The sequence below is a fragment of the Eriocheir sinensis genome, chromosome 66 (genome assembly GCF_024679095.1).
Source record: "Eriocheir sinensis breed Jianghai 21 chromosome 66, ASM2467909v1, whole genome shotgun sequence".
Lineage (NCBI taxonomy): Eukaryota > Metazoa > Arthropoda > Malacostraca > Decapoda > Varunidae > Eriocheir > Eriocheir sinensis.
Window position 1 is genome coordinate 3,076,400 of NC_066574.1, and position 14,297 is coordinate 3,090,696.

At 47.6% G+C, this 14,297-nt stretch overlaps 1 protein-coding gene across 2 annotated transcripts in view; it reads left to right on the top strand.

Moving 5' to 3' along the window:
* LOC126987732 (uncharacterized) overlaps positions 1–14,297 on the top strand; it is a 58,426-nt gene that overhangs the window by 27,341 nt on the left and 16,788 nt on the right. For both annotated transcript variants that reach the window (XM_050844975.1, XM_050844974.1), the window contains exons 2-3: positions 10,024–10,254; positions 10,747–10,996. In XM_050844975.1, coding sequence (XP_050700932.1) covers positions 10,109–10,254; positions 10,747–10,996 — 396 coding nt within the window. In that variant the 5' untranslated portion in view covers positions 10,024–10,108. The remainder of the gene's footprint in view (positions 1–10,023; positions 10,255–10,746; positions 10,997–14,297) is intronic.

Below are 14,297 nucleotides of genomic sequence, written 5' to 3' on the forward strand. Positions count from 1 at the left end.
ATGTTACGTTGCGTGCTGGCTGTGCTGTTTGTGTTCATTGCAGCACCTCGTTTTTAATCATAGCGGCGGGCGGGTGTTGGTGGTGGTGGTGGTTGGGGGGAGCAGTGGTGGTGGTGGGAGGCAGGGAGACGCGGCTGTCGGGCTTCTATGTGTGGTGAATGACCCAGAAACAGCTGACGGACTGACAGACGGATGAGGCACAAGCGAACGACGACCAGAGTTCCCCCTCCCTTGGGTCTTGGGGTCTTAAACAACTCGGCGACCATACACATACATTTAACAAGGCTTTCCTAGGAGTTGGGGTCATTTCCATTGGTAGTTGTATGGCCCTGGTGGTAGTTTGACCTTTCTTCTGTACCGTGAACATGACAAACACTCATCACAACCCGATTAATCTCCTTTTTCGGGCTCTGGAAGTGGTTGATGCGAGAGAGAGAGAGTGAGAGAGGAGGAAGCATCTGAGAATACCGACTTTGCTTGCTGTCTTGCTCAAAGGTTCTCGCGACAAGTGTGTGATTTCGCTTGGGAAATTCACGGACCCGCCGAGAGATGGAACTACTGAAAGAAAAGTCCAATAAAGTTCCAATCTCGAATGGGGTTCTAAAGGAAAATGTTGTGCTTTGCGATACACTGATATTAAAAAAGAGGTAACAGACGCTATAAAAAGATAGGTGGCTAGAAGAATGCGATAAAGACTCCATTCACAGCAGACACATTCACACATGCACTGAGTTGCGAAATAAATGGAGGAGGAGGAAGATTACATTACGCAGAGTGCATGGTGACAGACCCCGCCTTAATGAGGAAAAAAGAGATGCCGAAGATAAGGAAGACGGGACTCTAAGAAGGAATAAACACTGCAATGAATCTTCCAGCCATAACCCATAAGAGATATTAGTGAACTACCTTGCGAAATTAATGAAGCTATAATGCAGTGAAGGGAGATGCCGAAGATAAAAGAAATAGTAGACTCTGACAGAACTTCCGGCCATAATTCATATTAGATATTCATGCACTGAGTTACGAGAGAAGAAGAAAAGAAAAACTCTCATACATATACCCCAAAATGACGGACGGAAGGTGACGAGGGAAAGAAAGAGTATTGCAAGCGTCGGAAAACTGTCATAGGTAAAACTTAATGATTGAGGCCTTAGAAATATATGAATGAGTTAGATACAGAGAAAGTGCCCCAAAAAACTGTAGTTACCATAAATAATAGACTTTCCTGCCTTGAATTACGCTAGAAAAAAATCTTATGACACACGTTATTCAAGGTTACAGACGCCTTGAAGAGAAAGACGTTAAGAATAAGAGTGTCTCCCCCTAAAAAGTGAATAGGGAGAAAGGGAATAAGGGAAAGATAGAGAATAAGGAAAGGGGGGCGACTTAAAGGAAGAGAGAGGCCAAAGTAGATAGTGCTCTCCCCAAAAGAAGTGAATTAGGAGATAGAGAATGAAGAATGGAGGTGACAAAAAGGAAGAAAGGGGTTAAGAATAAAATGTGCCCCTCCCCAAATAGTGAATAAATAAAAAGGGAAGAGGGGAAGATAAACAAGAGAATAGGGAGGATAAAAAGCAAGAAAGAAATCGATAAAAAATTCCCCCTCCCTCAAAATACTGAATCAAGAGAAAGAGAAATGGGCAAAATAAACAATAAGGAAAGGAAAAACAAAAGAGTAAAAAAGAATATAACCCAGAGAGAGAGAGAGAGAGATAGATGAAGGTGTCCCCTCAAATGAAACAAAAACGGAGGACAAGATAAACGAGAACGGAAGGAAAGACAAAAGAATAGAGAACAGTACAACCCAAAGAGAAAGAGAGAGAGAAAGAAAGAGACGGTGAAGCCAAAACAACAACATAAAGAAACTAATAAGAGCGGCCGAAAGAGTGGATGAGTGACGGCCAGTAAGATAAAGGGGAGGAGATTCGTGAGTCTAATAAAGGGAGGCGGAGGTGATAGAACCGGCGTGACCCTCGAGGCTGGTGTGCATGTCCTCTGCGTGGCCGCGTCTGCCCGCCCAACAATCGCCGTCTTGTCTGCGTCTGGCTGGGGTCGGGTGGTTGCAGGCCGCCGCGTCGCCTCCACCAGGAACCGCGCCTCCGCCTCGTTGCTTATCTGCCGGGCCACGCTATTTCTGCCGCCCCGTGATTGGCGCTCAATACGGCTAACAGGTCCAGGAGCCGCGAGAGTGGTTGCAGAGGAGACCGTAGATTAAGGGTGTTGAGTGGCGCGCCTGTTGACGGATAAGAGGGGAAAGGCGACGCGAATAGAGAGCGAAGGACGATTTTCTGCTCCTGCGACGGGGAAGAGCTGGGAGATTAAGGAGAATTAAAGTCCATATTCTTAAACGTACCGGGCTCCTACTAAGACCATATCCCAAGGCCACAGATAAGAATAACCGGGTTTTCATTGCGATTTCTCCATTTAAACGTTCTGCTGCTCCTGTAACGGGGAAGAGCTGGGAGATTAAGGAGAATTAAAGTCCGTATTCCTAAACGTATCGGGCTCCTACTAAGACTATTTCCCAAGGCCACAGAGAAGAATAACCGGGTTTTCATTGCGATTTCTCCATTCAAACGTTCTGCTGCTCCTGTAACGGGGAAATGCTGCATGGGAGAAAGTAATGCGTTTTGCGATACACCGATTTTAAAGGTAGTAACAGATGCCATTAAAAAGAAACGTAGAGGGATGCAATAAAGACGCCATTTGCAACAGACATTCATGCACTGAGTTGCGGAATAAATTAAAACTGGGAGACTAACTCAGGTTCATATTCTTAGACATTTCTGGGCTTACACACGCACATTTGATAAGGCTTTCGTAGAGGTTGTTATGTTAGTATATCCAAGGGGAGTTTTATGAGCCTGGTGATAGTCTGATGAGTCTTCTGCGCCGTGAATGTGAAGAAAGTCATGAAAACCAGACTAATCTCTTCTGTGACCTCAGGAAATAGCTGTTGTGAGAGCCGAAAGCGTTTGAGAATACATCTATACGGGAGTTATTCTTTAGTGGAGTGCGTGGAACATGGAATAGAAGGAATAGAGGGTACAGGGCCGAGTATGTGGAGTGAGAGGAGGCGGAGGAGGAGGCGGAGGAGGAGGAGGTGAAGCAAACGGGGACATGAAATGGGAGCAAGAGGACTGAGGTGAAAAAGGAGAGGAAGTGGGTGTTTCTCGCGTCGTAAAGAGCTGGTTGATGGATGAGCGAGTACGTGGATTGACTGGGGAAGGAGGGCGGTGAAGGGAGGAAGAGGGGAAGGGAGGGGCAAGCGTATGGCAATGGAAGGAGGGGAAGTGTGGTGAGTGGGTGGGTTGGTGGGCGTTACGGGTGCCGAAACGAGTGGGCTGGTGACAGATTAAGGGCTCGCTGTTGAGGGGTGACGTCATGCCCGCCGGGAGAAGAAACAATGCCGCCTCATTTCGTGTTTGTGGATGCCTTGCCCCGCCCTACACTGCCCCACCCCGCCCTGCCATCCTCCTCCTTACCCCGCCCTATGCCCTCCCCCCCCCCTCTGCCCCATTCACTCACTCCCTTCCCCGTCCCACCCCATCTTCGCCTTCTCTATCTCTCCCCGCTCTCCTCCTTCGCTCCCTTTCCTAAACCATTCTCCCTTCCTCTTGCCCCGTTCCTTACATGCCCCGCCCTGCCTCTCCCCTCCCTATTCCTCCCTCTCCCAATCCTGCCATTCTCCATCCCATCCCTGTCTGTCCTGTCCCTATTTCCTCACTCCCTTCTTAGGCCATCCATACTTCTTCTTGCCCCGCCCTTCCCCGTCTTTCCCCTCTCCCTATTCCTCCACCGCCCCCTCCCACCCCGTTCTCCAACCCGCCCCGTCCTACCCTGCCCCTTGCACTCCCTCTCCTAGACTATCCTCCCTTCTTAGTGCCCCGTCTCGCTCCGTCGCGCCCCGCCTTTCCCTCCCCTTCACTCTCACGCCCCTCTCCCTATTCCTCCCCCGCCCATCCCCGCCATTCTCCATCCCACCCCGTTCTGCCTCTTTCCCTCACTTTTTTTTCCTAGACTATCCTCATATCATCTTGCCCCGCTCTGCCCCGTTCTGCCCCGCTCCATTCCTCCTTCACCCCATCTCCGTCATTCTCCATCCCGTCCCCTTCTGTCCCTTTCTTTCCCTCCCTTTCCTAAGCCATCCTCTCCCCGTCCCGTCCCATCCCCTGCATTAAGAAATAGTGGCATTCTTGATAGCTTCAGGTGTTTGGGGTCAATGTCTTGGTTTCGAAGCTTCATTTAGAGCCCGTGAATCAATGAGCGCCTTTCTGATTGGCTAAAAACTTCATCTTATTCCGTGAGTAGATGTGATTTTGGAGGCTGTTGAAAAGGTGGACCCTGTTGCAGTAATATATTAGTGCTTGTGTAGTAAAGGAAAGATACGGTTGGTGGTATACGCTATAGCTTCATACTTTCTGCCTTCCCTTTTCCCTTAATATCCTCTTCCCTTCCTCTGCCTTTCCCCCCCAAAAAAAAGTGCGTGGCCCCAGTGCTCATCTCCGTTTCACTAGCCCTTGAACTTGCGATGGCGCGGCGTCATGGTCGGTCAAGGAGCAGGTTCGTCGGGCGAGGGTCGTGGCCGCGGTGACAAAGGACTGTTGTGTAGGAGGCCAGTCGGGGCGAGGCGGGGCTGGGCAGGGCAGGGCGCGGCGTCGTGGGAATCTGCCCTCCGTCGTTGCCACTAAGGTCTTCGCTATGAATTCGTGCCGAAGCCTTATAACTCATTTCTACCCCGTGATTCATAAGCTTTTAGTGGTGCTCGTGGGTGTGGCGGGGGAAGGACGAGAGCCTTATGCTAATACGAGGAATTAGGTTCATGTCTCTAGTACATGCGTAGAGAATGCACCGAGGAGACAGGCTACACACATTCCCAGAACCCACGAACAGGCGGTTTCACGCTTCTCCGAATGCTCTAATTGCATCGCTGTTGGTTTTTGCGTACGTACAGCTGCGGAACTTGTGCTGAGTCGTGATGATGCGACGCCCCGGCAAGACTCTGCGCCCGGGAGTGATGTGTGTGCGTGTCCCAGAGGGCATATTCACACACATTTGACAAGGCTTTCGTAGGAGTTGTGGGCATTTCCATGGGTAGTTTTATGACCCTGGTGATAGTCTGGCCAACATAAACACTCATTAAGCCCCGACTGTTCTCCTTTTAGGCCTTTGGAAATAGTTGATGTGGCATTTCCATGGGTAGTTTTATGACCCTGGTGGTAGTCTGACCCTTCTTCTGTACCGTGAACCAATATAAACACTCATTAAACCCCGACTGTTCTCCTTTTAGGCGTAGTTGGTAGTTTTATGACCCTGGTGGTAGTCTGACCCTTCTTCTGTACCTTGAACCAACATAAACACTCATTAAACCCCGACTGTTCTCCTTTTCGGCTTTTGGAAATAGTTGATGTGGCATTCCCATAGGTAGTTTTATGACCCTGGTGGTAGTCTGACCCTTCTTCTGTACCGTGAACCAACATAAATACTCATTAAACCCCGACTGTTCTCCTTTTAGGCCTTTGGAAATAGTTGATGTGGCATTCCCATGGGTAGTTTTATGACCCTGGTGGTAGTCTGACCCTTCTTCTGTACCGTGAACCAACATAAATACTCGTTAAGCCCCGACTGTTCTCCTTTTCGGCCTTTGGAAATAATTGATGTGAGAGGCTGAAGCGTCTGAGAATACCGACTCAGGGCGCGACTCTCAAGTACAGGCGAGGTTTGGTGATAATCCCGGCCTGTTGTCCCGGGCTGGCAGATCAAAGCCTTAGGGCGGCGAGCTTCATGCGGCCACCGTGATCTACAGCAGAGGCCACAAAGAAGTGAGAGAGGGGAGGGCCAGGGAAGGCGGTGTCTAGTGTCAGCCACTCAGCCAGACGCACTCTCGCCTACCCTACTCCGACCTCGCGCACGTCGCAACTTAAGTGCTAGGGAACAAAGGCTCGGGCCCTCCCTTGCCTGATAAACGCCACCCAGTTGTCAGGGCGAGAAAAGGTCCCCAAAGCTTATAGTCTCAAGTATCAACACGCATTCATCCATGATTTCACGCCCTGTCATCGCGAGTGTTGCCCCAAAAGAAGTAAAGAACACACGTGGCTGTATTGTGACTGGGAGCGGCGCATGTGGAGTCCATGTAAGGAAAGACAACATGGGACGAGAGTAACTGTAGCAGGCTCGGTGACGCTGACAGCCGTGCAGCACCGCGACACCCCCTCGGCCCTCCCTTGAGTAATTATATTTGTCCAACTAATTTTCAAGAAGATTCTGGAGCTGTTTTCTCAGAAGGCTGAATTTTATGAGCTTGCGTACTATGTCAGCCAGTCAACTCTGATTTGTAAAGCATTAAGAGTAAGTCCTTCCTCAGCTACTTTGTTGTATATATATATTTAAAGTATAAACAGATGTATTTGCGTTACCCATTGCAGATCTTAATTACGTTTACTGATTAGTCTGGGAGCGCAAAATCTCAACACTGGTGCGCGGAGAGTTGGTGACGTGGAGAGGAAATGTTGTCACAACTTAAAACTCGTCCGGCGGTCTTCGATATCCCAGACGAGGACGAAAGTGACGTGTGTGTGTCGGGGCTCGGGGTGACATCACACGCTTGAAATAAAGCTATCCTACGACCCTGAGGCAGCCACAGCCGTCGTATTAACCCCTTGGATGCGGATTTCCCACAAGAAGACACTACCAAGCTACAGAAGTGGAGCAAAAAGTGGCTGCTCCAATTTAGTGAAGAAAAATGTGAGGTCATGCATCTTGGGAGGGGAAATCCAGCATACCAATACCACATGGGAAACACTCCACTACCCACCACAGAGGCACAGAAGGACCTGGGAGCATATGTTACCAGTCTACCAGTGAAGGCGAAATCCGTGCCAATCGCAGCAGACGGGTTAAGGCTCTTTTATATCCACGTCTCTGCAACACGAATCAAGCTCACGGGCTGCCCTGTGGTCTGGGATGCATTCTACTGCCTTATAAGTGTTCCCAGCTTGCAGTGTGTTCCCTCTGGCTTCATTACTAACATCTGGCCGCTTGCATTGCTCAGGGTATGTCCACCGCCTCGTACGCACCATTCAGAAAAAAAAATTATACTCTGAAACACATGATTAGGTATAAAAAGTACGATTCTTCAAATAAAGGCATGAACATTTATTATTATCACGACAGCTTGTTCCTGCATTCACTTTTTTTTTTTTTGGGGGGGGGGGGGCTGAGTACCTATATTTTGCTCATTGAAACGAAAAAAATACTCTGAAAAATGCAAAGAGGTATAAAACAAATGACTATCAAATTAAAGACATAAGCATATATTATCCTAACGACAGGTCATTTCTATAACCAGTATTTTATTCTGAGTAATTATTTTCAATTTTCTACTTGGAATGGTGTTCACGAGTAACCATTCGTAAAAAACAAAACTGGGAAATATGAAGTATAAGAAATGAGCAAAACAAAGACTCAAACATATTTATTATTCTGCGGACAGTTATTTTCTATTTCAACCATTTTTTTTTACCTATTATTTCCTTATTTTTTTTCCTCTATTTTCTGGGTGCCTATCTTTGTTTTTCTTATTGCAACGGTGCGCACGAGTAACACATTTTTCTTATTGTAACGGTGCGCACGAGTAACACATTTTCTTACTGTTACGGTGCGCACGAGTAACACATTTTTCTTATTGCAACGGTGCGCACGAGTAACACATTTTTCTTATTGCAACGGTGCGCACGAGTAACACATTTTTCTTATTGCAACGGTGCGCACGAGTAACACATTTTTCTTACTGTAACGGTGCGCACGAGTAACACATTTTTCTTACTGTAACGGTGCGCACGAGTAACACATTTTTCTTACTGTAACTGTGCGCGAGTAACACATTTTCTTATTGTAACGGTGCGCACGAGTAACACATTTTCTTACTGTTACGGTGCGCACGAGTAACACATTTTTCTTATTGTAACGGTGCGCACGAGTAACACATTTTCTTACTGTAACGGTGCGCACGAGTAACACACTTTTCTTACTGTAACGGTGCGCACGAGTAACACATTTTTTTTATTGTAACGATGCGCACGAGTAACACATTTTTTTTATTGTAACGGTGCGCACGAGTAACACATTTTTTTATTGTAACGATGCGCACGAGTAACACATTTTTTTTATTGTAACGGTGCGCACGAGTAACACATTTTTTTATTGTAACGGTGCGCACGAGTAACACATTTTTCTTATTGTTACGGTGCGCACGAGTAACACATTTTTCTTATTGTAACGGTGCGCACGAGTAACACATTTTTCTTATTGTAACGGTGCGCACGAGTAACACATTTTTCTTATTGTAACGGTGCGCACGAGTAACACATTTTTCTTACTGTAACGGTGCGCACGAGTAACACATTTTTCTTATTGCAATGGTGCGCACGAGTAACACATTTTTCTTATTGTAACGGTGCGCACGAGTAACACATTTTTCTTACTGTAACGGTGCGCACGAGTAACACATTTTTCTTATTGTAACGGTGCGCACGAGTAACACATTTTTCTTACTGTAACGGTGCGCACGAGTAACACATTTTTCTCTGTGTAACGGTGCGCACGAGTAACACATTTTTCTCAGAGTAACGGTGCGCACGAGTAACACATTTTCTTATTGTAACGGTGCGCACGAGTAACACATTTTTCTTACTGTAACGGTGCGCACGAGTAACACATTTTTCTTGCTGTAACGGTGCGCACGAGTAACACATTTTTCTCATTGTAACGGTGCGCACGAGTAACACATTTTTCTTGCTGTAACGGTGCGCACGAGTAACACATTTTTCTTGCTGTAACGGTGCGCACGAGTAACACATTTTTCTTATTGCAACGGTGCGCACGAGTAACACATTTTTCTTACTGTAACGGTGCGCACGAGTAACACATTTTTCTTACTGTAACGGTGCGCACGAGTAACACATTTTTCTTATTGTAACGGTGCGCACGAGTAACACATTTTTCTTACTGTAACGGTGCGCACGAGTAACACATTTTTCTTACTGTTACGGTGCGCACGAGTAACACATTTTTCTTACTGTTACGGTGCGCACGAGTAACACATTTTTCTCATAGTAACGGTGCGCACGAGTAACACATTTTTCTCATTGTAACGGTGCGCACGAGTAACACATTTTTCTCATAGTAACGGTGCGCACGAGTAACACATTTTTCTCATAGTAACGGTGCGCACGAGTAACACGAGTAGCATTGTCTTGCCTCAGTGACCAACCAAAGCGAGGAGCAGCTCTTGTCGCCCCGAGTGCACCCAGCCAGCCAGCAGTCAGGGACAATTTTCCAATACATCAAGCCACTTAAGACGTCGCGAGCTCCTCCACCTGGTCTAGAGCGCAGTGTAGCCTTGAACAGTGGATGTGCCGTGCTCTAAGACCAGTCACCAGGGCTCATCACACAACTGGAAGAGGCATTGGCATAAATAATGACCAGTTACAACTCAGAGTGCAATCAGTAGCGTCTGAAAGTGAACCAAATGAAGTTTAAGCGAACGTTCTTGAAGGGACTGAAAATAAGGGACTAAAAGAGAGTGGCCGCTGAGTGAGGTGGACGAGCATAATTCTGATTCACTGAGACACTTTCGACTCTCAGAACACATATTTCCAGCGGCCACAAAAGGAATTAGTCAGGTTCTCAAGATTGCCTTTCACATTCCTGGTGCAGAAACCTTGTCAGACTATTACCAGGCTCATAAAACTACCTATGGAAATACGCACAAGAACCTCCACGAAAGCCTGATCAGGGTGGGTGTCAGCTCCAAAATGTTTGAGGACGTAGGTCTAACTAACGTCTTTTCTTCTCTCCTTCATTTCGGGCAGACAGCACTAACAAAGTATCACCAAGCTCATAAAACTACCCATGGAAAAATACTAACACAGCTCCAACGAAAGCCTTATCAAATGTGACTGTTTAGGCCTCGAACTGTGAGTCTAACCGGGTCTAACTCGCATTGTTTCTTCTCTTTTACAGTTCGGGCAGACAACAAGGCTCCGAGGCCCCGGCAGACCATAGCACTACCCTCCACGCCCTCCACGTGAAGTAGCATCCCTCCACCATGCGCCCCAACGACCTGCGGTGGTGCGCGGCCCTCGTGTTGGTGGCGGTGAGCATCGCGGCGGCGCAGGAGAACTTGGCGCGGCCCGTCGACACCAGCGTGGCCCGCAAACACGGCAGCGGCGTCGTCACCAACCACGGCAAGAGGTGAGGGAGAGTCTTGCTCGTTGGAATATGTCGTAGGTTTTAAGGATCCTTTGCATACTTATAATGACTCCTAATTTAGATATCATGCTAGATAGTCTTTCACGAACTCTTTTCTTGTGATCTGTCATCGCTTCTCTCTCCCATTTTGCTGCGGCATCAATCTGTGTCTGCCTATGTCTCTGTCTGTCTGTCTGTCTATGTATGTATGTATGTATAGGTTTGTAGGTTTATCTATGTATCTATCTATCTTATTTCTCTATATCCAGAGCAATACAGTACTGGAAAAGATAATATTTTGGATGCATTCTTTGACCATGCCATTTCAAAAGCCTATACAAAAGCCACAAGATTAAAATACACATAAAACTTAAAAATACTTCAGAACCCAGCTGACTCGTAAGAAAGGACCACCATTAAAAGCCACAGTCCCGAAACTCTCACACTACTGACTCACGTAACCTAACCTCACCGGCGCGCGCTTCTTCCCCGCAGGTATGGAGGCTCAGCGCGGAACGACGTGACAGTGAGGCGGTACGGAGCCACGCCCCCCGTCAACGGCCACGGCGCCAACGTTCACGACGGACACCGTATGATCACCCGCGCGCTGTGGAGGATCTTCGACGCCCTCATGCAGAAGAAGGACCACTCGCAACTCTACGGGCGTATGGGCTTCGTCGAGGAGGCGCTCAAGAAGATGATCTCCGTCGACTCGCAGCTGGAAGGCGAGATCGATAAACTGAAGGTGAGACTCATACTTCGGGGACTTGCAAGGGAAGGAGGAGTAAGGAAAGAGAGACAGAGAGAGAGAGAGAGAGAGAGAGAGAGAGAGAGAGAGAGAGAGAGAGAGAGAGAGAGAGAGAGAGAGAGTGAGAGAGAGAGAGAGAGAGAGAGAGAGAGAGAGAGAGAGAGAGAGAGAGAGAGAGAGAGAGAGAGAGAGAGAGAGAGAGAGAGAGAGAGAGAGAGAGAGAGAGAGAGAGAGAGAGAGAGAGAGAGAGAGAGAGAGAGAGACACGGTATACATGTCTATTCTTCCTTATATATTTAAATGAAAGTCAGTCTCGTGTAGATGTCAACTGAGGAGTCAAATTAACCTCCAGACGAACAACAGCCATATTTAATTCGATCTTTAAATTCTGTCTAAAAAAGATGTTAAACAAGTCGACGATTACACGGATCGATACTTCATTTTCCCGCCACGCACATACTCACCTACTCACAAGCCCACAGCGTTGAGGGTTTTGAAGCTTATTAATGCCCTCTCGCTGCGTGGAGAGGGACGTGAGTGTGGCTTCCGCGGCATCATGGTGGGAGGAAAGTGACCGACCGCACACGAGGCCCAGGGCGGCGGCGGCGGTGAGAGAACAAGGGAAGGGGAGATGGGGAGAGGAGAAAGGGGGGGTTGATGTGAGCACAGCTGGGATGAGTAATAAACATTGAGACAAATAGCGTTTGTTTATCGCCGAGATGGATGAAGGAGCCCCTCCCTCTTCCCCCTCCGCCACCTCAGACGAAGCTCCTCCTCCTCCTCCTCCTCCTCCTCCTCCTTCTTCTCCTCCCTTACATACAGATGAGGTGGACGTTGTTAGTTTTTTTTTTTTTTGCGTGTGTGTGTACTTTGTTTTTTTTTGCCGTGCTCTGTTTACTGAGGGGAGGAGGGAGCGTGCTGACAGACAGACAGACAGACAGGGACACCCACACCCACACCCACCCTTGCCTGACACCGTTTTACCCTTTACTACTAGACGCAAGAGAGACAGGAAAAAAAATAATATAAAAAACACAAAAACATTACCCTTTATCATAATGGACGCCTCAAATGCAGCGCAGAAAGGAGTAAACTGAGGGGTAGATTATAATTAGCTCGCCAACCTTAGAAAAATAAGACGTAACGTGTTTATTTATGCCACACTTAAAACAAACTGCCCCGCTAATGTATTCATCGAGGCGAGACGGCTGGTGATAAGGGCGGGCCACAGGCTGAGAGGGCGAGGAGGGTGAGGCAAGGAGAGGTCTGACAGGGTTTTCGTAGGAGTCTTGGGGCACTTCCAGGGTAGTTTGACAAAGATTCCGCGGCGTGGCGACGAAAGGAGAGGTTTGACAGGGCTTTCGTAGGAGTTTTGGGGCGCTTCCAGGGGTAGTTTGACAGAGATTCCGCGGCGGGGCGAGGAAAGGAGAGTTTTGACAGGGCTTTCGTAGGAGTCTTGGGGCACTTCCAGGGTAGTTTGACAGAGATTCCGCGGCGGGGCGACGAAAGGAGAGGTTTGACAGGGCTTTCGTAGGAGTTTTGGGGCGCTTCCAGGGGTAGTTTGACAAAGATTCCGCGGTGAGGCGAGGAAAGGAGACGTTTGACAGGGCTTTCGTAGGAGTCTTGGGGCACTTCCAGGGGTAGTTTGACAAAGATTCGCGACGAAAGGAGAGTTTTGACAGGGCTTTCGTAGGAGTGTTGGGGCACTTCCAGGGGTAGTTTGACAAAGATTCAGGCTAGGAAAGGAGACGTTAGCAGGGTTTTCGTAGGAGTCTTGGGGGAGACGTTTGGCAGGGTTTTCGTAGGAGTCTTGGGGTACTCCCAGGGGCAGTTTGACAGAGATTCCGCGGCGAGGCTAGGAAAGGAGACGTTTGACAGGGTTTGACAAAGATTCCGCGGTGAGGCGAGGAAAGGAGAGTTTTGACAGGGCTTTCGTAGGAGTCTTGGGGTAGTTTGACAGAGATTCCTCGGCGAGGCTAGGAAAGGAGAGGTCTGACAGGGTTTTCGTAGGAGTCTTGGGGCACTTTCATGGGTAGTTTTTATGACCCTGGTGGTCGTTTGACAAAGTTTCTGCTTAGAGACAAGACAAGGAGAGGTTTGACAAGGCTTTCGTAAAGGAGTTTTGGGGCATTTTCATGAGTAGTTTTTATGACCCTGGTGGTAGTTTGACAAAGTTTCTGCTTAGAGACAAGGCAAGGAGAGGTTTGACAAGGCTTTCGTATAGGAGTTTTGGGGCATTTCCAGGGGTAGTTTTATGACCCTGGTGGTAGTTTGATAAAGTTTCTGCTTAGAGACAAGACAAGGAGAGGTTTGACAGAGCTTTCGTAGGAGTTTTAGGGCAGTTCCAGGGATAGTTTTTATGACCCTGGTGGTAGTATGACAAAGTTTCTGCTTAGAGACAGACAAGGAGAATTTTGACAGGGCATTCGTATATGAGTTTTGGGGCGGTTCCAGGGGTATTTTTTATGACCCTGATGGTAGTTTGACAAAGATTCTGCACGCGTTTAACCTCCCTCTTGTTGGCCCGTAGAAATTATTGCTGTGTGAGAAAGAAGCGTCTCAAATTACAGACCTCAGTAGACTTCCGTTTTCTAACTCATAATTATCGCAAAAAAACATCAATAAAAACCGGTTCTCACAGTGACTTTAACTGGAGTGCTGTTATATGTGTGTGTAAGACAGTTTTGGGATCTGAAATCGATATATACAATGTTCTACGTACTGTTCCGTATTGTTAAACGTATCTGCACCCCAATTCGATAGTTAGAAAAGACTCTCGTAGCGTCGAAGTTGCTAAGGGATTTTCATGGACTGTTTTGGGTTGCTGGTGATAGTTTTACCCGACTTCTGCATCTTTAACGGGAAAAAACACCTCTCATAAGAACCCGGTTAATCTTCGCCTGTTTGAAAAGCCTCTCGTCGCGTTGAAGTTGCTAAGGGATTTTCATTGACTGTTTTGGGTTGCTGGTGATAGTTTTACCCGACTTCTGCATCTTTAACGGGAAAAAACACCTCTCATAAGAACCCGGTTAATCTTCGCCTTTTTGAAAAGCTTATCGTGGCGTCGAAGTTGCGAAGGGATTTTCATGGACCGTTTTTTGATGCAATAGCGATAGTTTTACCCGACTTCTGCATCTTGAACGGGATAACCACCCATTGAAACCCGGTTAATAATCTTCTCTGTGGCTTTGGGAAATAGTAATAAAGACAGCTCGGTACTTTTAATAATAAGGACTTAAGTATGATAATTTGGTAACGTGGGTCGAGGGTTGCCCAAGCGACTGGCTGGCTGGCTGGTG